This window comes from Mirounga leonina, unplaced genomic scaffold, assembly GCF_011800145.1.
Source record: "Mirounga leonina isolate KUSES-001 unplaced genomic scaffold, KU_Mleo_1.0 Mir_151, whole genome shotgun sequence".
Classification (NCBI taxonomy): Eukaryota; Metazoa; Chordata; class Mammalia; order Carnivora; family Phocidae; genus Mirounga; species Mirounga leonina.
Window position 1 is genome coordinate 72,033,613 of NW_023270377.1, and position 24,209 is coordinate 72,057,821.

A 24,209-nucleotide genomic window follows, 5' to 3' on the forward strand; every position below is an offset into this window, starting at 1 on the left:
TTAGCAATATATTTAGCCCAATACTTCCAAAAGATTATCATTTCGACATAAACAATATAAAAGTTATTAATGATACATTTTACATTCGATTTTGTACTAAATCTTTGAGATCCAGCATGTATTTGATACTTATAGCACATGTCAGTTTGGATTAGACACATTTCAAGTGCTCACTACCGACACGTGGCTAGTGGTACCACAGAATGTAGCTGGTGGATACCATAGTGGACAGCGCACCATTAGACTCAGGGGACAGTGCTGGGTTTGTTTAGAATATTAAAGTCATTCAACATTAGACTTCTTGGGTAACAATCTTGCTTTTTTTTTTTTTTTTTTTAGAAAATAACAGCTTTCTGACAAGCAAGGATGTTGCTTACTGTATTCAAGAGACAAAATAAGTATTAAAAGTAAATACTTGACGTTAGTATAATACCTGATGGTTTAACAGTGCTTTCACAGTCACTTCTTTAAATCCCAGTCATGATTCCGAGAAATAGGGAGGGATGAAGTTCCATTTACTTTTGAGTAAGCAGGCACAGACACTAAATCCTGCTCTTTCAGCTCCAAATCTCATGATCCAATGGTAGATCACAATCTAGGGTTCAGTTATCAAATAATGAGCCAACCAAGTCAGCCAAAATATAATGTGTCCTAGCATTTTCTTGTCTTTTTTTTTAAAGCATCTGTTTTGTGGGTGTCTGAAAGGGCTCAGTCTTGTCCCACATTTCCATTTTTTTGTTGTTGTTTGCTTGGATCCAGAATAAAATTAGAACAAAGTCTTTCTACTCTTAGGAATGTTTTGATTCATCCAAGGTGGTGATGGTGAGGGTGAGACCCTCAGGACTGTCACCAAATCCAACAAACATCCTACCCCACTACTGTGATCTTTTGATGGTGAAATCAATTATATACATTATTTCACCATAGGACTTTCATAGACCTTAGAAAGGACACTCTATTTAGAGCTGAGGTGGGTGAGGAAGCCAGTAATACCTCTTACTCTCAAGCAATTAATTTATATGATAATCGATTTTCAAGGAGCCCCCTAAGAGTGGCAATAATACCAATAGTGGCTTTTGGGCTTTGTGTGTTGTTCAGGGGGCTCGCTGGAAGGCATCAGGTAAGAAAGTTGACAACTATGGGTAGACAAGACAGTCGGGGAATTGGTTATTTCCAGGGCTGAACAGAGAGGGCGCCCTTCCACAGACGCGTGCACAGCGAGGACATGGTGGTGGGACGAGCTCCGCAGGACTACCTGGGGTTGTAACAAGGCTCACTCTAGTTAGAAAATCTTTAGGCCACTGGACTACAAACGAATGTCAAGAGATATGGACGAGTGGATCTTCTGTAGGAGACTGTAGAGCGACCACCAGGAAGCAATTGCGGCAGGGTTTAAGTCTTCCTAAAGCCTCCGTGGGGCTTTCTTCCCTCGCGTCTCGACCCTTTTCCCAGCTTTCGGGTCTTGGGGGTTCCGCGCTACCCAACCCCCTCTCTTGCCCCCAGCTCTGGGCAGTCTCACTGCCTGGTCTTTGGGCCGCCTTTGCCCGCCTGGCCGGCAGCGCCAGCCCCCGGCGGCTGCGAGAGGGCGCAGGGGGCGGAGGCGCGGAGGCGCGGCGGGGGCGGGCTCTGTCCGCCCCCCCACCCCAGCCCCCCCTTTCAGCCGGCTGCTGGGGCCGGTGGCAGGAGCGCCGCGCACCGCCAGCCGCGGGGGGCGAAGGATGGGGAAAGCACAAGACGGGGGCGCCCGCATGGATTAGAGCCGGCCGCGCTCTTCAAAAGGGTGACGGGGCTGTGCTTCCCTCCCGCGCCCCGGGAACTTCAAAGCGGCCCGCGCTGTCCCGACCGCCTAGCTCCGCTCTGGGACCTCGCAGCCTCGGCGCGGCCGCCTGGTGGCCATGACCCGAGCGCTGTGCGCGGCGCTCCGCCAGGCTCTCCTGCTGCTTGCCACCGCCGCCGCGCTCTCGACAGGTACGACGGGCGCTCCTTTTCCAGCGCAGACGAGGGTGGGAGTCGGGGGCGGTCTGCGGGTGGGCACGCGGGTGGGGTAGAAGGTGCTGCGAGCACACTGACTTTCCACTGGGCGGAGTGGGAAGCGCCAGTTGGATTGATCGGGCGCGGGATAGGGCGCAGCGTGGGCACCTGAGGTCTGGCAGCCATAGGATTAGACAGGTGTGTTGGGGACGAAGCCACCAGGAGGAGAGAAAAAGCGACAGGGACGTGGGGGGGGGGGTAATGGGTAATAGGGGTGAGGTGGGTGTCAAATTGGGGGGCAGTTTGCAGCGGAGGGAGTAGGAGAGTGTGTTTGTGGTTGTGCGCAGGGCTGGGGAGTTGAGTGGCACCACGAGTTCACTCTGCAGGGGCTTCGGGCGCGCTCTGTACTGGGCTCGGGAGAGCTGAGTAAAGATTGTGGCATGGTGGTGGTGGAAAGGTGGGCCGTGGTGGTGGCGATTCGGTCTGAGTTTTAGAAGGCGAGGGATCTCAGAAGCCGCTGATGCCAAGCTGTGTAGGCGGGAGAGGGAGCTTAAATCTGCGTGGTTTGCAACGCACATTGCTTTCGAGGTACGATCTTTACTAAGAGTTGCAGGGAAAAAAAATTCTGGCAAGCGCCCCAGCGTTTTTAACAGGTCTGTGCCTTGATAGGCTAAATAGAGCCCTCGGCCCAAGCTGGAAACCAAACATTTCTTATAATGTTTACTAGAAACTGGGGCAAATGCATCTTCGGTAAAATCATAGTGTGCTATGATGAAAAACCCTTTAGCTCTGAAACTGTTTTCGTTATAACATTATTTTGCGATATGGAGAACAGCAGCAGATTCCTTGCTAACTCATTCTTTAACCGTTTCAATCAGACATTTAAGACATTTGCACACAAAAACCTGGTGTTTATCCCTAGAGCCATACTTTGTCCGAAGCTGATTTTTATGCATTTTTGTTTTCCCAGATGACAATCTGTTTGACATTAATAGCTATACTTCAGGGTGGGTAGTTTTCCTTTTAGTGACATGTGCAGGGGAATGTTTTGAATAGTAAGATTGCTGTCATGTGCAGATTTCGTGTTTCTGATGGCCTGAGAGAATCACTAAATACAATATTCAAATGCAAATTGATTATTGGAAGTAATTAATGCAATATGAGGATTAAAGCATTTCAGTTATCTTAGGAAAAGCACAGCCTTTTAGGAAAGCCATTACTCAGAGACTGTCCAGAGGATGATGGGATAAAGTGACATATTTGCATTCAGAGTTAGTAAACTCATCAGTGGGAAGAAAACTGACAATGGGAAGGTCTTTATAAGAAATGAGCGGAAACTCCACTAACTCAGAATACTCAAAGTAGTCTTGATGAATTTAATAGAATTAAAAAAAAAAAGAATTAAACAGCCTTCTAGGTATCACAGTTTTGACTAGGCACCCGTGAAGTTACCTCCACAGGCTGTCCGTACAACCCTTTTTATTTTAGGGAGCTAATAACTTTGCTGCAGACATTTAAAAAAATACTCAATTATTTTTTATCTAGCTTGAAAGTTATATTTTGTTATATGTCAGAATCTTCAGAAAATTTCAGAGACCCTGGGCATAGCAGTATAGGAAAACATGCCAGGCTATGTTCTTTGAAAAGCATGGAAACTTTTGACGTTGAAATGTACAAAAAAGAAAAAAAAATAGATCATCCATTCAGATTTGATTTTTCCCTCAAAATATGAAGGCTATGAAAAATGACTGATATGGAGATAATGTGTCAATATAGTAGAGAAGTACTTACCAAATTGAACTTCTACAATAAACTTTTCTATGTCAAATGCAATCACTTTCAAATCTCTTTTAAGAACTTTATCCCTCTTTGTGTCCCACAGAAACAATGTCTATTGCTGTCTACTTTTTTGAATCTTAACTTTTATAACCATCTTTGATTATTTGGTAGAGGGAGTCAAGGTAGTTTATTTCTTTATTTCATCTTTTAAATTATTTTTCTTACGTGGTTACCTATATCATTTTTTATCTAGTCACTTTTATAAATTACATTGTTCATCATAATGGTCAGTTTTGGAAATGTAGGAGAAGTCTCTGCTGACACTATGACATAGCTGGGTGACAGAAAACACCACCTTCCAATTTGACTCTGCTGAGCACCAGGCCTAGGACTTTAAATATCTGAAGACATTGATAAACCAATAATCCATTTTTGCTTTGACTGTTATTCCCCAGCATCTTTGTCACCTATGGCATGTCATGCATTAGCAGTAGAGTAGAAAACCAGTGCTCCTTGATGAGAATCTCAGAGGGTAACCGCTGATGGAAAAAAAATGAGAAAATACTTACTGGTCTGGGTTGGCTAAAAAATTAGGCTGGAAAGCTAAAAAAAAAAAAAAAAGAGTCCGGGGGATGTCTGGGCGGCTCAGTTGGTTAAGTGTCTACCTTTAACTCAGCTCATGATCCCAGGGTCCTGGGATTGAGCCCCCCTCCCCGAACCCAGGGTTGGGCTCTCTGCTGAGCGAGGAGCCTGCTTCTTCCTCTCCCTTTACAGCTCTACTTGCTTGTGCTCTCTCTCAAATAAATAAATAAAATCTTAAAAAAAAAAAAAAAAAAAAAGAGCCCAGAAAGCTAGAAGCTGTTGCTCTAAAAGTGAAAAGGTAACCATTTCATTTAATAACCAGGGTGGGGGTTTCAGATAGGGAGATGTTTTCACTGCGCATTTTAAGGTGTGCTGGAAGTGAAAGTGAAAGCCTTGGGCTGGTTGAGTGTACAATTGCTGAAGATGTTGCCACATTTGCCCTTCTTTAAGCAGGGTCATTTATTGGTTGGTTGAAACACATGTGACAAGAGGTAAAAATGGCCAAGAAAGAGACTTCTCTGGACCAGGAGAAGCTCTGTGCAGAAGTTCTTGGGAGCATATTTCTTCATCAACTGTAGTGCCCCAACCTGTTATCTAGCCTCAAGTTTACAGAAGTATCAAATAGAGTTCCTCTGATTTGCTATGATCCTATATACATAAATGTAAGGTGTGAGAGAGGAATAGGGGATGATACCAAATTTGATTCGAGCAGTGAAGAAATAGTACCCTTATGTGGGGTCAGGCTGATGACCGACCACAGGAGGAGCAGGTCCTGCCCTGGGCAGGGGTGGGGGTGGTGGCCCAGAGCAGGAGCTCAGTTTCCGTGTGGAGAGCTTAAAATGCCTAATACACACTAAAGTGGAGATACCAAGTAAGCAATTTGTTGTTTGGGGCCTAGGGTTCAGGGCACAAGTCTAGACCAACGCTAAAAAATCGAGAGTCAAATTAATTGGTGTTTGATTCTGATTTAACTGGGTGTTCTGTACTTTTACTTGGCAACCCCACAGGAAGGAGCTATTGTGATGAGCTAAACTACTCCTGTTGCCCGTATGCCCAGCTCTTAGATTAGAAAGAGAAGCATAGACCTCTTTTCTAGTCCTTGTCTCTTACCACTTGTATTCTAGCCCTGCCACCGTCCCCGTATGCATCTCTGAGGAGTCACTTCCAGCACTTCAGCCACGCGTTGTGTGGCTCCACCATTTCCCGGTGGATGCAGAGGGACAGCCTTTCCTAATCTTACATGGGTTCTTGACATGAAAGGGTTGTGAAAAAGGTTAGAACTCTCTAGACTCCCTGGAAATGATTGGTAGGTGAAAGCGGTTGGTTTTGCCCAAATTTACTATCTTCTTCTGAATGTGACTGTTATTTTCAAATGCGTTTTTAGAGTATTTGTCTTTGAAATAAGCATTCCTAAGTTTCTCTTTTAGGGGAAATGCTTCCAGGCAGTAGCCAAGATGCAGTTCGTTGTATTTTTCTTGGCAGTACTTGTATGTCTTCTTGTAAAAAGAGAAGGTTAAGGGGAGTAGAGAATGGAGAGAGTCAGAGCCAGGGAGGCGGTATGCGTCACAAGTCCTATTCATCTGAGGCAGATTGAGATTTTAGAGCAGGTTCCTAAGAGAGTGATTGCAAGTCCTTTGGGAAACGAGCAAGGATGCATTAATTTCAACTATGCACTGTTTAGTTCCTGCTCTTAGCTGAGTCTTGACCAGCTACCAAATAATTAGTACTGGCTTCATTTTGAGATTTGTAGTGGACAGTGACCTATAAATGAACAACTCTATGCATGGGTCATTAACAAGCTCAAACGGATATGTTCACATGTATATAAAGAGTTTATTTGAACTAATAAAATGAGAGAGTTAATTTCTAAATATAAATGGAAAACAGAACCAAACAGGGAAAAAAAGGAACAATTCTAAGCACAAAGAGTGTACTGTGTATTATTCCTTACCACTTATATCTGTGAAGCCACCTCTGGATTTTTCATGGCTTTGGCCTTCTCTATTTTAAATTTTTCACAGCTGATTATCAGATCTCAAGTTTTATCCTTACATTGTTTAAGAAACTGGGATAATAAAGGGATATATTTAGAAGGGATACAGAATTTCCACTTTTCCTAGGAGAAGTAGGAATCCCTAAATACTGGCCTGTCCCAGCTGTGCCTCTCTCCAGCCCAAGAGAAGTCATTCAGGGACATCCAGACAAGAGAAGCAAACTAAAGCAAAGTAACTGTTCTTTTGGTTACGTGCATGGTACTTTGTCCCCAAATTGCATGGCAAAACTCTAACCTACTCCTCTTTTCAAAATGTGTAACAACTAAACAGCCTAAGGATAAAGGGGAGGAGGCTGTGATACCTCAGAATCCTGGATCCTGACACTGATTGAAAGGCTGTGTGATGCCTGCCAAGGGAAGCCAGGATGGCGGAGCGGGGGGCCTCTTTCTCCATTACCTCACATTAGTCCAGCCTTCATGGTAGCTCTGACAAATTTCAAACAATAATGTCAGGGGCTACCACTCAGTGAGGAAAAGGTGGAGAGTCTGTGGACAGAGGTGGTTGTTTTTTTCCTACGAGGAAGCAGGTCCTGCTCTTCCCACAATTGTTACCTCTATAGAAGATGGGACTGTGGTCATGAACCCGGTGCCTTTCACATTCTTTGAAAGCTGCATCCCTAAAGCACGTGGGCCTCTTGGTTCACTGGAATGGGGACAGTAAAACCACTACTCCTCTCACTTAGGAATCCAGTAAAAAGTAAAAGGGAGGGAGGAGGTGAGGAGGAGTATGAAACAGGCATGAAGACTTTATTTCCATTGGAGAAGCCAACACCCCTATTTCTGAGGGGATGCTCCCTTGCCTTATCATGTGGCTCTTGCATTCACTTGCTCTGATTGGCCAACAAGAATCATAAGGTTCTGCCCTGTCCTCATTCTTTACTTTTTGTCTTCCAGAATAATTTCCCTTTTCTGTTGTTCTCTTCTGTGTTTTGGAGTAGGTATGTGAATATACTGTTTCTTTGGAACTGTTTTAAATTAATCCCCTCAAGAATTCATGGGTGAATCATTCAGTATGATTCAAGAGCTTGGCTTATTATTTTTTAAAACAATTTAAATTTGCCAGTGACTTAAGGATCCCAAATTAGATCAATCTACTTTTTCATTAAACTTTTCACATCAAGAAAATGATTAGGATGCTTTAGTTTTGAAAGTGAGACACATATATTTTCTTCTAATTTGTTTTATCATCCTTATCTCATGATAAGGTACAATGATTGAGAAAGATGCCGTATCTCTGTATGTTGATTGAGTTCCTTTTAAATTTTTTGTTTAGGGCGCCTGGGTGGCTCAGTTGGTTAAGCGACTGCCTTCGGCTCAGGTCATGATCCTGGAGTCCCGGGATCGAGTCCCGCATCAGGCTCCCTGCTCGGCAGGGAGTCTGCTTCTCCCTCTGACCCTAACCCCTCTCATGTGCTCGCTCTCTCTCTCTCCCTCTCTCTCTCCCTCTCTCAAATAAATGAATAAATAAAATCTTAATAAATAAATAAATAAATAAATAAATTTTTCGTTTAACGCCATGATTGACTGAAATAAGTACTCCATGGTCAAAAACAGGATTAGAAATAAATCTAACCCATTATGGTCCAGACAATGAGCATTTTAATGCTAAATGTTTAGTTTCATAAATGCATGCTTATCCAAGAGATGTTAACTCAGAGGGTGGTAATCCAGATTAACACAGCTTTAAGGAACCAGATTGTTTTAAAACAGAGCCAAAATATATTAAAGAGTATTAACGCATCACATTTCATAATTTTATCTGATGACATTTTTCTGGCCTGCTCCCTTAAAAGTGTGTCTATTTCTTCTCTCCATCACCATTATTGCTCTTCAAGAGTAAAGATCTGCTCCGTGAATGTTTGCCTGCTCTAATAATCAAAGTGAGACTTTGTTCTCACTCAAATTCCACCTATAATCTGTAGTATATATTTCCAGGAAATAGATAATACATTGTAAATTTGAAACACTAAATAAAGAATAAATATATGATTAGCAGAACATTTCTTACAGGATAATAAATGTGTAATTAAATGAACCTCTCTTTCTTTTTTTATTTTTTTCCTATAGCTGTTCTCTAGCTGTAAATTAACTATATTAAAAGGTATTACTTTTTGCACGGAGAAGAAAGTTGACTTCATTAAGACAAATGGACTTCCCTAAAAGAATGAGATTTATTGTGCCAAATCAAGATGAAGATGCTCTTTTAGAACTGTTTTTACTGAACTCTGCTTTTTATATTGCCATTATCATAAAGTTTTTCCTAATATTTCTTTGTTATGTTTTTAATATCTGTAGGATTTATAGTGCTGTCTCCTCTTATATCCCTGACATTGGGAATTTGAATTTTCTTTCTTTTTACCTTGATTGGTGTAGTTGGAAGTTTATCAGTTTTATTGAATTCTTTCCAGTAAATAGCTTTTGGTTTTATTGATTTTCAGGGTTTTTTTTCTTTAGTTGTTTCCTACTCTTTATATTTCCTTCTTGTACTTACTTTGAGTTTGATTTATTCTTTTTTATTCTAACTTCTTAAGTTGATACTTTAGATCAACAGTGGGCAAACTTTTTCTTAAAGGATCAGATAATACATATTTTAGGCTGGTGGGCCAAAGAGTCTCTTTTGCAATTATCTGATTCAGCCATTTTCATATAAAAGCAACCATAGACAATACATAAACAAATAGGTGTTGCTTTATTTACAAATGGGCCAACCAATGGGTCATAGTTTGATGACCTTTTCTTAAATCATTCATTTAAGACCTTTCTTCTTTTCTTTTTTTTTTTTTTTAAGATTTTATTTATTTATTTGACAGAGAGAGAGACACAGCGAGAGAGGGAACACAAGCAGGGGGAGTGGGAGAGGGAGAAGCAGGCTTCCCGCGGAGCAGGGAACCCGATGTGGGGCTCGATCCCAGGACCCTGGGATCATGACCTGAGCTGAAGGCAGATGCTTAATGACTGAACCACCCAGGCGCCCCAACCTTTCTTCTTTTCTAATATAGGCATTTAAAGCTTCAAGTTTTCTTCTTGGCAACTGCTTCAGCTTATCCATAAATTGTGCTATGTTGTATTTTAACTTTCAGTGAATTCAGAATATTTTCTAGATTTCTTTATGATTTTCTGGGACTTGTGGGCTATTTAGATGTCTCTTGTTTAATTTCCAAATATTTTTGGAATTTTCAGGTTGTTTTTTTGTTATTGACTTCCAATTTAAATCCACTGGGAGTGAAAGAATATAATCTGTATGATTTTAATTTTTCTGAATTTATCTATTTGTTTTAGAGCCTAACCTGTGTCTGACCTGGTAAATGTAATACATGTTCTTGAAAATAATGTATGTTCTGCTGTTGTTGGGTGGAGTGTTCTATAGATGTTATTTAGGTCAAGTTGTTTCACAGTGTTATTCAAGGCTTCTTTATCTTTACTGATTTTCTGTCTTATTTTATCAATTACCAAGAGAGGATTGTTGATATCTCCCACATACATGTGAATTTGTCTACTCCTCTTTTTAGTTTTTCTGATTTTTGCTGCATGTATTTGAAAATTTTGTTAATGGGTACATTAAGATTGTTATGTCCTTTTTTTAAAAAAAAGATTTTATTTATTTATTTGACAGAGAGAGAGTTAGCGAGAGCAGGAACACAAGCAGGAATAGTGGGAGAGGGAGAAGCAGGCTTCCCGTGGAGCAGGGAGCCTGATGCGGGGCTCTGGCCCAGGACCCTGGGATCATGACCTGAGCTGAAGGCAGCCGCTTAATGGCTGAGCCACCCAGGCACCCCTTGTTATGTCCTCTTAATGCATGTTTATCATTAGGAAATCTTCCACTTTACCCCTGGTGTTATTTATTCTTATGACATGTCTCTCTTTATCACTGGTAATCTTTGTTTTAAAGTTTGCTCAGTTAACATTAATATGGCCATCCCAGCTTTCTTATGCTTAATATTTGTATATCTCTTTTAATATAGGTACTCCTACTTTGTTTTGCTCAGTGCCTACATATCATAGACGTCCCATCCTCTTATTCTAAACTTGTAATGTATATATGTATACATATGTATATATACTTATATGTGTGTGTATACACACACACACACACATAAAAATATATATTTAAATTGGCCTTCTTGTATAGAGCATATGGTTAGGTCCTGCTTTTTTATTCAGGCTTACATACTTGTCTTTTAACTGGAGAATTTAGACCATATACATTTAATGTATTTATCAATATGGGTGTGTTTAAATCTGTCATCTTGTTGTTTTTATGTCTTTCCCTTTATTTCTTTCTATTTTTTGCCTTTGTTTGGTTTAAGTGACAAAATGTTACTATTCTGTATTATTTCCACTATTGGTTTATAAGCTACATCTCTTTGTCTTACTTTTAGTAATTGTTATAAGTTTTATAATATCCAACTTTAAATTATCATAGTTTAATCTGAGAACTGTATTACCATATTCTTCCTCTTCTTGTCATTTGTGTTATTAATCTCACATTTTTTTTTAAAGATTTTATTTGTTTGACAGAGAGAGACACAGCGAGAGAGGGAATACAAGCAGGGGGAGTGGGAGAGGGAGAAGCAGGCCCCCCGCGGAGCAGGGAGCCCAATGCAGGGCTCGATCCCAGGACCATGGGACCATGCCCTGAGCCGAAGGCAGATGCCCAATGACTGAGCCACACAGGCGCCCCTAATCTCACATGTTTTACTTCTAAATATTTTATAGCCTTGAAAAAAATTGTTCTTATTTTGGCTTAAATACTTAATTACCTTTATATGAATTAAAAAATGAATGTAAGATTTTGCATTTACCCACCTATTTATCATTTCTGTTCATTGCTCTTCATTACTCTGTGTAGATGTGAATTTACATGTGTTGTCCTTTTCCTTTAGCTTGAAGAACATTTCTTAGTTCAGTTCTTGTGACAATGAATTCTCATGCATTTTTATTTTCTGGAAAAGATTTATTTCATTTCAGATTCATTTCATTTTTGTTTTGCCTAAACATTTTATTAAACTTTTCATCAATTGACTACTTCACACCAGTCGGAATGGCTAAAATTAACTCAGGAAACAATAGATGTTGGCAAAGATGTGGAGTAAGGGGAACCCTCTTACACTGTTGGTGAGAATGAAAACTGGTGCAGCCACTCTGGAAAGCAGTATGGAGTTTCCTCAAAAGGGTGAAAATAGAACTACCCTATGACCCAGCAATTGCACTAGTAGGTATTTATCCAAAGGATATGAACATAATGAATTGAAAGGGCACCTGCACCCCAATGTTTATAGCAGCAATGTCCACAATAGCCAAACAATGGAAAGAGCCCAGATGTCCATCAACAGATGAATGGATAAAGAAGGTGTGGTATATATTAACAATGGAATATTACTCAGCCATCAAAAACTATGAAATATTGCCATTTGCAATGATGTGGGTGGAACTAGAAGGTATTATGCTAAGCAAACTACATCAGTCAGAGAAAGACAAATACCATATGATTTCACTCATATGTGGAATTTAAGAAACAAAACAGATGAACATAGGGAAAGGGAAGGAAAAATAAAATAAGATGAAAACAGAGAGGGAGGCAAACCATAGGAGACTCTTAACTATAGGAAACAAACAGGGTTGGTGGAGGGGAGGGGGTTGGTGGGATGGGGTAATTGGGTGATGAGCTAAGGAGGGTACTTGATGTAGTGAGCACTAGGTGTTATATGCAACTGATGAATCACTAAATTATATCCCTGAAACTAATAATAATAATAAAAAAATAAACTTTTTATCAACTGGAATTGAAAGAAATTTAGTTAACATCCATCCATATATCCACCAATTAGATCATACCATTATGCTTGTTTTATCACATATATATCCATTTATCTATTCCTCTATTCATCAAATACATATTATTTTTATGTATTTCTAAATAAGTTACAAATATCAGTACACTACCCTCTAAATACTTCAGTATGCATATCACACAAGTACAATATTTGCTAACATTTTTCTCTTTCCATGAAACAATTACATATAACAACATTCACAAATCTTATGTGTGCATTCATGGTGTTTTGAGAAATTCATTCCCTTAATCTTTTCAAGATGTTAATAATAAGCATCACCGCAGTAAGTTTCCTCCTGTTTCTACCCAGTCATTCCTTAGTGCATATTTTATCCAGCATAGATTAGTTTTAACTTTGAGTGTATTGCTTTGTAAACGCCAACTAGATAAAGTTTGTGATAGTATTGTTCACATCATCTATATTTTTACTGAGAGGGTTGTTAAAAATCTCCAACTGTACTTGTGGATTTACCTTTCTCTCCCTTTAGTTCGGTCAGTTTTTATTTCATATATTTTGAAACTCTCTTATTAGGTACACACACATTTACAGTTGTCATGTCTTCTTGATGCAATGACCAATTATTATGAAATATCCCACTTCATCTCAGTAATACTTTTGTCTTCATGTCTACTCTGTGCAATTATGTAAGTATGCCAACTTTTTTATAATTCATATTTGCATGTTTGTTTTTCCCATACTTTTACTTACACCCCATCTGTGTCTTTATCTTGGATGTGAAATTTTTGTACATAGCATATAGTTGGTTCTTGATTTTTATCCTTTAACTATATTATAATATCTGCCTTTAATTCCAGTGGTAAGGTCATTAACATTTAGTGTAATTATTGGTATGGATTCATGCCTACCATGTTGCTATTTGTCTCTCTTTTTATTGTTTCTGTTTCTCCTTTTTTTGCCTTTTTTTGGGCTAGTCACTTTTTTTGAGTATTCCATTTCATTTCCTTTATTGATTTCTTAACACTCTCTTTTAATTATTTTTTAGTAGTTGTTCTAAGCGTACATGTATTTTTTCTTAAATTAATGTTCATTTTGAGTCAATATAGTACTATTTCATACATCACTCTTTACACTTAACACTTCATTTTGCCAACTTCACTTCCCTTTTTATCCCATGACACCTCCTTTACACCTCCAGTGTAAAGACCTTATAATTGTATGATTACATTTAACAGCTGTGTAATTATATTGACATCAACCAAACATGATGAGACACACAAATAATCAAGGAAATGACTTGCAAGAGACAGGGCACTCAGGATTTATTTATGATGCAGATGTTGGAACTATCATATAAGAATTTAAAATAATCATGATTAAAAACTGTAGTAGAAAAGGTGGAAAATACACATGAAATATGTGGCATTTTAGCAGAAAGAGAATGTAAGAAAATGTCAAATGGAAATGCTAGATATGAAAGCATGAGATGAAGAATACTCTTGATATGCTTATCAGTAGACTCAGCACAGCCAAAGAAAGAATCATGAACTTGAAGATAGACCAATAGAAATGGCCTTATAATCGTGTAATTACAGTATTAGAAAGTCATTCCTTAGTGCATATTTTATCCAGCATTGCTCTAAAATGGGGGGTGTCAGGAAATAAAAAGGAAAGAGTGAAAAGGCCCAAAACAGAGCATCCAAAAGGTGTGAGACAATATGAAGTGGTATAACGTATGTGTAAATGGAATCCTAGATGGAAAAGGGACAGAATGGGATAGAAGAACTATTTGAAGAGATATATTGGTTAATAATTTTCCAAATACAATGAAAGGCATCAAATTACCAATCATAGAGGCTCAGAGAAGCCCAAGCAGGATAAATATCTCTTTCCCCAAACCCCACACTGTTAGACACATCATGTATGAATTGATAAAATTCAGATAAAAGAGTAAATCTTGAAGACAGCCCAAATAGAATAGACCTATTACAGAGGAATAAAGTTAAGAATTACAGCAGACTTCTCAACAGAAACTGTGCAAACAAAAAAACAATAAAGTGACAACTTTAAAGTGCACAAGGATAAAGCAATCCAGTGTTCCATACCACATGAAGTTATCTTTTACTTTTTAAAAAATACTGTATTTATTTATTTATTAGAGAGAGAGTGCACAAGTGGGGGGAGGGGCAAAAGGAGAGGCAGAAGCAGACTCCCTGCTGCGCAGGGAGCCTGATGTGGGACTCCATCCCAGGACCCTGACATCATGACCTGAGCTGAAGGCAGACACTTAACTGATTGAGCCACCCAAGCACCCCTGAAGTTATCTTTTAAAATAAAGGTGAAATGAAGACATTTTCAATAAATAAAAACTGAGAATTCATTACTTCTTGACCTATACAGCAAAAAATGTTAAAAGAATGTTTTCAGACAGAAAGTGTACAGTATCATAGACTTGAATGCGCACAGAGAAATACATATCTCTGGAAATGGCTAAAATGAAGATAAATATAAAATATATTTTCCTTAACTTTAATCACTCTGAAATATCATCGACTTTCTAAAGCAAAAATAGTAATAGTGCTTTTTGATTGTATAGCATAGGTATAGATAAAATGTATGACAGCCTTAGCACAAAGAATGGGAAGGAGGAATTGAGAATATACAATTGTTTAGTTTTTTATATTATATGTGAAGGATCATAGTATGATTTGAAGTTACACTATGATTAAAGATGCATATTGTACAACCAAGTACAACCCTTAAAATATTAAATTATAAATGCACAAATAAGAATATAATAAAGTACATGAAATGAAATAAAAATTTTTAATCCAAAAACATGATAAAATGGCAAAGGTGCACCAAACACAGGTGGAACAAATAGAAAGGAACCAATAAAATGGTAGATTTTTATTCAACCATATCAATAATTACATTAAATGTGAGTCCTTTAAATACACCAGTTAAAAAACTGAGAGTATAGCTCTAGCTATACACTGGCTATAAGAAACTCGCTTTCAATATAAGAGATGCACTTTAACTATAAAGACACGAATAGAATAAAAGTAAAGGTATGAGAAAAAGTTATACCATGGAAACACTGATCATAAGAAAGCTGGAGTGACTAGATTAATAACAAAGTAGACTTCAGAAAGTAGAATGTTGCAGGGGATATTCCATTATGATAAAGGACTCACTTCACCAAGAAGATGTGATAATCTTAAATGCATATGTACTTAATCTTAGAGCTTCAAATGCATGAAACAGCAATTGATAGAACTTGAAAGGGAAACAGACAAGTATATAATTATATTTTGACTTCAACACTACTCTCTCATAACTGATAGAATAAGTGGGCCCAAAATTAGTAAGGATATGTAAGATTTGAGAAACACTTTAAACCCACTTGACTTAATTGACATTTACGTAACATTCCAGCTAACTACAACAGAATATACATTATTTTAAAGAACATATAGAATGTTAATCAAGATAAACCATAATGTGGGTCATATAACAAACCTAATACATTTAAAAAAGTTTAAAGTACACGGAGTATTTTCTCTGAACATAGTGGAAATAAACTAGAAATCAACAGGAGCTTATCTGGAAAATTACCAAATATTTCAGAATTAAGCAACAAATGTCTAAATACTCATGGATTAAAGTAGAAGTAAAAATATATATATTATTTTTAATTAAAAGAAAATGAAACTACAACATAACAAAAATTGTGGAATACATCTAAAGCAGTTAGAATGAAATTTAAAGGAATAGCAAATGAAGTCAAAGCAAATAGAAGGAATAAAATAATAAAGATAAGAAGAGAAATCAATGAAGTTGAAAACAGGAACACATTAAAGAATATCAAGAATAGCAAAATATTTTTTTAAGATCAGTAAAACTGACTCACTTCTGGCTAGATTTACTAAGGAAAAGAGGAACAACCCAAATTACCAATGTCAAAAGTGAAAGAGGGGATGTCATTACACATCCTACATATATAAAAATTAAAAACTAGGAAACATTTCAAAACATCTTTATGCTCACAGTTAGGAAACTTAAGAAATGAACAAATTCCTTGAGAAGTACAAACTACCAAAGGCCCCTCAAGAAGTAATAGATAAACTGGATAATTTCTGTTAAAGAAGACTCTAATCTCGGATGGCTTTACTGGTGAATTCTGTCAAAAAAATTTAGGAAGAGGGGCACCTGGCTGTTACAACTAGTAGAGCATATGACTCTTAATCTCAGGGTCATAAGTTCAAGTCCCACGTTGGGCATAGAGCTTACTTAAAAATATTAGGAAGAAATAACGTTTAGTCTACACAAACTCAGAATACAGAACTGGAGGGGATACTTATCATCTCATTTTATAAGATCAGCATTACACTGAGACCAAAACTAGGAAAAGACATCTTAGTGAAAGAAAACTACATACTAATATCTCTCGTAGAGATGCAAAAATCCCCAATAAAATATTATCAAATCAAATATTATAAACAGGATATTACAGGATAATACATCATGATCAAGTGGAGTTTATTTTGGGGAGTGTAAGGCTGGTTCAACATTCAAAAATCTAATATTCCAATTTACCACTCAGAAGACTAAAGAATAAAAAAACATATGATAGTATCAATAGATGCATGAAAACCAGGTGTCAGTACTCAACATCTATAAAAATTCACCCAAACTAAGAATGGAAGTGAACTTCCTTAACATGACAAAGAGCTTCTTCAGAAAACTTACAGCTAACATCACACTTACCTATGAAAGACTGGATGTTTCTCACTACAGGTGAGAACAAGGCAAAGATGTCTATTCTTACCAATTGTTATCAGTGCTGCACTGAAAGTCCTAGCCAATGCATGAAGATAAGAGAAATGTATAAAAGGCATATGGATTGGATAGGAATAAGCAAAGTTTTCTCCATTCACAGATTATTTGGCTTTATATAGAGAAAATGCCAAAGAATCTCCAAAAAAGGAATTAGAATGGATAAATTCTAGTTCAAATTCAAGGTTGCAAGATACACATTAATACACATATTCAATTGTATTTTTATATATACTAGCAATGAAAAATTAGAAATTGGAAAAAAAGGGAGCCCTTTACAATAGCACCTAAAAACCCATGAAATACTTAGGTGAAAATCTAACAGGATATATGGAAAGTCTCTTAAAAGCTCTAAAACACATTTGAAAGAGTTTAGATAAGACCTGAATAAATGGAACAATATACTACATTCACAGAATCAAAGTCACAATGTTGTTAATATGGCAGTTATCTCCCAATTTGGTTTATAGACTCAGTGTAATCCCAATCAGTGTTCCAATTAAAATTCCTGCAGGGATTTTTGCAGAATTCACCAAGTTGTTTTAAAATTTATGTGGAAAGGTAAAGGAACTAGAATAACCAAATCAATTTTGAAAAAAGAAGATCAAAGTTGTCATATTTACAGTAACTTACTTGAAGACTCATAAATCTACAGTAATTAAGACTGTATTATTGGCAAAAGGAGAGGCACATTGATTAATGGGATAGGATAGAGAGACCACAAATAGACCCATACATATATAGCCAATTGATTTTTTTTTTTTTTACTAAGGTAAATGCTATGGTGAAATGATAGTCTTTTCAACAAACGATGATGGAATAATTAGACATTCATACTCAAAAAAAGAAAGAAAGAAAAGTACCTCAAAACATGCCTTGCATGTGTGCAAGTATTAAAATAGATCATGCACCTGAAAATAAAATCTAAAACTATAAAAACTTTTTTAAAATTTTATTTTATTATGTTATGTTAGTCACCATACATTACATCATTAGTGTTTGATGTAGTGTTTCATGATTCATTGTTTGTGTAGAACAACCAGTGCTCCATGCAATATGTGCCCTCCTTCATACCCATCACCTGGCTAACCCATCCCTCCATTCCCCTCCCCTCTAAAACCATGAGAGTCCATAGTCTCTCATGGTTCATCTCCCCCTCCTATTTCCCCCCCTTCATTTTTCCCTTCCTGCTATCTTCTTCTTCTTTTTTTTTTTTTTTAACATATAATGTATTATTTGTTTCAGAGGTACAGGTTGTGATTCATCAGTCTTACAATCCACAGCGCTCACCATAGCACATACCATCCCCAATGTCCATCACTCAGCCCATCCCTTCCACCCCCCACCACTCCAGCAACCCTCAATTTGTTTCCTGAGATTAAGAGTCTCTTATGGTTTGTCTTCCTCTCTGGCTTCATCTTGTTTCATTTTTTCCTCCCTTCCCCTATGATCCTCTGTCTTGTTTCTCAAATTCCTCATATCAGTGAGATCATATTATACTTGTCTTTCTCTGATTGACTTATTTCGCTTAGCATAATACCCTCTAGTTCCATCCATGTCATTGCAAATGGCAAGATTTCATTTTTTTGATGGCTGCATAATATTTCATTGTATCTATATACCACATCTTTTTTATCCATTCATCTATTGATGGACATCTTGGCTCTTTCCATAGTAAAAGTATAAAAACTTCTAAAAGAAAATGTAGAAGAAAATCTTTTGGTCTTGGGTTAGGCAATATTTCTTAAATGTGATCATCAAAAGCACAATCCATAGAAGAAAATATTGATAAATTGGATTTCATCAAAATTCAAAACATATTTTTTGAAAGATGCTGTTAAGTGAATGAAAAGACAAGCCACACAGCCTGGGAGATAGTATTTGCATGACACATATTTAATAAGACACTTGAATCAGAATATATAAAGAATTCTCAAAACTCAATAAGAAAACAACCCAGTAAGAGTGGGCAAAACAGTTGAACAGATATAAAGAACATATATAAGTGGAAACACCAAAGCTGCCCAGTATCATTAGTCATTGAGGAAATCCTTATTAAACCACAGCGACATGCCACCGCATATCTATTTGAATGGCTAAAACAAACAAACAGCAACCAAAAAAAGCTCAAGAAAACAAAGATGACAATACCAAGTGTTGGTAGGAATCCTAAATAACCAGAACTCTCATCCATTACTGGTGAATATAAAGTGGGATAGCCACTTCAGAAAAAAACACTTCGGCAATTTTATATAAAGTTCAACATACATTCTATATAAAATATAGTAATTTCACTTCTAGATATTTAGCAAAGAGAAATGAAAGTTATTTCCCACAAAGATCTGTATATTAAAGTTTATTACAAGCTTATTCCTAATCATCAAAAACTGGGGGATAAAACCCACATGGCTTTTAACTTGTGAATGGATAAACAAACTGTTTTACGTCCATTCAGTGAATACCGATGTATGCAACAACATGAATGAAGGCCTTAAGAAGTAAATGAAAGAAGCCAGAATCAAAAGGCTGCATTCATTTGACATTCTGGAGAAGGCAAACATCAGGAACACAAAATATCACTGCTTGCCAGGGGCTGGAGAGGCAGAAGTTGTCTAAAAGAGAGTCTGAGAAAATCTGGGAGGAGGGGTGATTGAACTGCAGTTGTCAAACCCATAAAACTGAACACTAAAAAGGATGAATGTTATTATATGTAAATTCAATCTTAATAAACCAGATCCTCCCCTCCCAGATTGGAGAGCACGTATGAGAACTAAGAAATCTTGTATAAATCAAGAAGTTAGCCGATAATGTTTCCAATTGGTTAATTAAGAACAGCCGTGTATTTTTAGAGTTAATGTCCTATGATAATGTCCTAGAGAACAACAACAAAAATAGTTAAAAGTGCCTTTGTGAAGTGAGACTGGGGAGAAGTGGGGAGAAGTGGGATAGATGCTTTCTATTTTAATTCTTACTATATTATATATATATTTTTTACCATATGCACTGATAGGGTTGGTTATATAAACATAAAATATTTTGAAATTACAAATAATTTGCTTTTGCTATATAAATAAGGGATTTCTGTTAAAATGTGTGTGTGTGTGTGTGTATCATTCTCAGTCTGTAAAATGGCATAAAGTAGAAAGAAATGAAATCAAATTAGGATAAATTAGACTGCGTTTAATTCATTAGCCTAGAGTAGTAGTCATTTCTTCTCTGGGCAAAGGAAATTGCAACTAAGGGACATCATCCATACATAGATAAAGCCTATTGTAAATGCAGCATTACTCACCTGCTCTTTTAGGTAAAAGCTTTTGGTTCGACTTGAAAGGTCATTTATCACCTACAAGGGAGCACTTATGGGCTGCTTGGGCTCTTTTTGTTGGTTTCCTATAGCATTAAACTTGCTTATGGAAAATTTTGCTTGCACCAGCAGTCTATACACGGGCTCATTAATGCATTAACAAAGCTCATTTTGCTGAGTTAGATTAGAGGTACTCCTCATTCAGTAGAGTGTCATGCACACAGTGGGCAGTCAGCATTTTCTTGATTGTCTTCTATACAGTTAGGGAAAGTCACTATGGGTGTTTTGACCCTCTTCCAAGACAGATTTAAAGATGAGGGGTAAAATTATGGAAAGATCATCAGGCTAGCGAGTCTGTTGGTTTACATTTCAGGATCAGGGAAGTTTCCAGTGTTGAGTGGGAGTCATCCTGTAATACTCATGTACGTGAATTTTCAGGGACAACCCTGCTTTCAAATATGCTAGGCTATTTTCAGACCACAAATTCTAATATTTGGTCTGGAAAATAGAGTTGCTGTAAACTGTGGAGTAACAATGGCAGTGGGCATGTTGGTGTTCACCAGACTCCAGCATCAGTGTTATTTTAAAGACCTATGTAGAATTGCTGACTGAAGATATCCCTATGATTTCCAAAACAAATCCCTGTGAATGAAATACTTCTATAGAGTAAGGCATGATTTTAACAAAATATGATGATCTTAGTGTCATAGTATTAATGTGTTCATTATAGGAAATTAGAGAAAAGAGTTGAAAAATGTAAAAATCATCTTTAGTTTTTAGCTTAGAGGAAACCACTATTAATATTTAGATGTATTTCCTTCTAGTCCTTATTTCTGTGCATATACATGTAAATTGAAATCATATCCTATATGATTCTACTTTTCATTTAGTATTTACAGTGAGCAATTTCCATTCTGTTTAAATATTATTAAAAACAGGATATTATGCCTCATATGTTGTGTCAACATTTACTTACACATTTTGATTTAGGGAGATTTTGATTATTTCCAATTTTTACTTTTGTGAATAGTAACTGCAATGGAAATTTAAAATAAAATTTTGTTTTCCTGATTATTTTATAAAGAGGAAGTGGAAATACAGCCATGAAGAATATAAACATTTTTAGGATTCCTGAGACAAACATTTCAGATTGTACTCCCAGAAGTTTGTACCAATTGATGCTCTACCAACTATGAATAAAGGTGAAATTTCACTGATAACCCCTTGCTAATTCTGGGTGTTGTAATTTACAAAATCATTTCTTATTTGGCAAATGGAAATAATGTATTGTCATTTACTTTGTTCATTTTTCCATTGACGTATCTGTCCTTCCCAAATTTATTTGTCAGACCCAAGAAATAATTGGTTGAGAAGGGAAAAAAATTAATGTAGTAACCAATATGAGAATTAACATTCTAGATACTTCTACTCTTTGATCATGCTCAGATGCCAAAGACTTTTTTTTAACAAAAAATTTCTATTTTGTTTTGGAGCTGCCAATTTTATCACCTTGAAGTGGCAGTGTTAACTACCAAAGAGAAAGTTAAAGCCAGAAATGGTTGTCAAAACACTTAGAGTTATTTTTAAGGAGTGTGGTTTTGGCCTTGAATGTTGAGCTCTGAATATAGCTTGCAATTTGTAATAGCAGGAGCTTAATTTTTAGTTTTTGTTTTTAAACATCTGCTGTGCATGAAATGTTTTATCTAAAATATCTCTGAATCACATAAAAACCCTCTAAGATAGGGAATTATTATCCATGTTTCACCAGGGCATAGTCATATTTAGAGAGGTGTCATAACTTCACAGGCCATGAGGCTGGACTAGCAGTGACTCCGGATTTCAACTACAGGGTGGAGAGTCTTCCGATACTCAGGAGCCCTGCACTACACCTTGCTGAAGTCTGATAATAGTAAACTCAAATGAACAGAACTACAAAGATAAGGTTTTTGTTTGTTTCTTTGCTGTAGTTTTGTGTTGTTGTATTGTTTTATACTTGCTTAACATAAGAGAAGCAGCAAAATTGAGAAAAGACAATCTGCCTTAGCCTTCCCTTTTGTTCTAATATGAATTCTTTGAGACTTCTCTGAGGTCTTCTAATTTCTTTTTATATTGCTTCACTTTTATGTCTTGAACTATATTTGTATAGCTGCAATAAAAACAGTTATTTTGTTTAATAATGCTTTGATAAACAAAGGAAAATGTAATTCCCGAGAAAGCCATATGACCCACCTTCTATAAGCAGCTATGATAATCCCGAGAAGTCTGAGATTTATGTATATATTTTTAAATTACGTATTTAAAAATTTCATTTCCCATTCCTCAGCTCTTACTCCCAGTTACCTTCTATGAATAGAGGGGCAGGCAATGCTGCCCGTCTTATGGTTCCATAATATGAGTTGTTCATACTATCTAAGCCAATCCTTTGAGTTTTGGGGTCAATGTCAGAGAGGATCAGCCTTTAAGAAAAGATTTTCTTTCTAAATCACTTGCCCTCCTCTTCCCCTTTCAACTCTTCACTTACCAATCTATTTTTAGTTAGATCATCTTACTTTGGATAGTTTCCTTTTATTTCTAGATTGAGAATTATCTATTCCTTACCATATCTGATCATATAAATGAGTAACTGTGGATCATGATAAAAATTTCTGACAAGTGAACCCCTGAGAACTCAAGGACTTTAACTTTTCAATTTTCTTTGCTACTTTCATTCTAAACTTTAGATAGTTTTTCTCTTTTTCTATCTGCATATTCTTTTAGCCCTGTAGTTTGACTATTAACAATTGATTACTTGTTTCTTTACTGATTACTTAATTGCCTCCCTTAAACAAGCCAGAGCTTCCTTAGCTTTAAAAACTTATGTTTTTATCATTAACTTTTTGTGTTTTATTTCATTTCTTCCAAATAGATTGACCATGTCATGTGTTCTTTTCCTTACATCACCAACTTCTTTGTGATCCTCTCCCATTTGTTTCCTATCTTTTCTACCTCATGGAGATTGGAAACACAAAATTAGATTTCTATGAATTAATGGACCTCCAAAGTATGAACTCAAGATTATTCACTTCAGTCCTTATCAGAATGATACAGTATTTTCCTGAACAATTTTCTTTGTGAACTCTGATTCCAGGACAACAACTTCTTTGTTCTCTGGGTATCAAACACTCGTATTGCTCTTTCTGATACCACATGGTAGCCATGGATGCATTCATCTCTTTGGGTCATACAACTTTAGAACAATTAGAGATCATCAAATTGAATTCTCTCTCGGACAGATCTGTTGAGGACACGGAAGCCTCAAAGGCCACATTAATAGAACCAGGATTAGAACCTCAGGTCTTCTAACTTGGACCCTAAATGCACCAGACTGGATTAGAATAACTGCATTGTTCTCCTCTTTACCCAGGTTCATTTCTTCGTGCAACACAACAGCAATTTCTGCATATCACTACAAGATGTTGCTGAAAATTGTACCTTATGGGAGTTGGTTATAATTGGTCATAATTTCCCATGAGAACAATACTAAAAATGGTATGCTCCTGATCAAGAGTTTATGATCAAGTATATCATAGCTATGACAAGCAATATATTGAATTATAGGTCTGTCATGATCCAAAAGCAGTATTTCATCCTCCAAGTCTTGTAAAATAGACCCTAATGTGCATATTGATCAAATATAGTGCTAAGCTCTGTGCCCCAGTACTGATGGAAGCATTGCCTACAGTGAGCTCATTGAGTTGAGACCAAAGCCCAGTAGCCTGTTCACTAGACAAGGAAGTCCCTTGTTAGCCAGGACTACTGATCTGGGACTATTAGCTTTCCTTGTAGCTTGGGGAGGGTGGCTATTATTATTCAGATTTTTCAGTTTTCCAGAATATCCATACTGAGTAAA

The 24,209-nt window shown here is 37.0% G+C and overlaps 1 protein-coding gene and 1 long non-coding RNA gene across 3 annotated transcripts in view; both read left to right on the forward strand.

Annotated features, from left to right (window-relative positions):
• Window positions 1-1,684: 1,684 nt before the first annotated feature.
• ACVR1C (activin A receptor type 1C) overlaps window positions 1,685-24,209 on the forward strand; it is a 73,343-nt gene continuing 50,818 nt past the window's right edge. The window contains exon 1 of one of the 2 annotated variants that reach the window (XM_035007992.1): window positions 1,685-1,968. In XM_035007992.1, coding sequence (XP_034863883.1) covers window positions 1,896-1,968 — 73 coding nt within the window. In that variant the 5' untranslated portion in view covers window positions 1,685-1,895. The remainder of the gene's footprint in view (window positions 1,969-24,209) is intronic. The other variant, XM_035007991.1, reaches the window with a different exon arrangement.
• LOC118012427 lies at window positions 12,460-23,675 on the forward strand. Its single transcript, XR_004679703.1, has 4 exons — window positions 12,460-12,863; window positions 21,405-21,522; window positions 22,089-22,262; window positions 23,315-23,675. It is a non-coding gene; the product is annotated as an uncharacterized LOC118012427 (long non-coding RNA).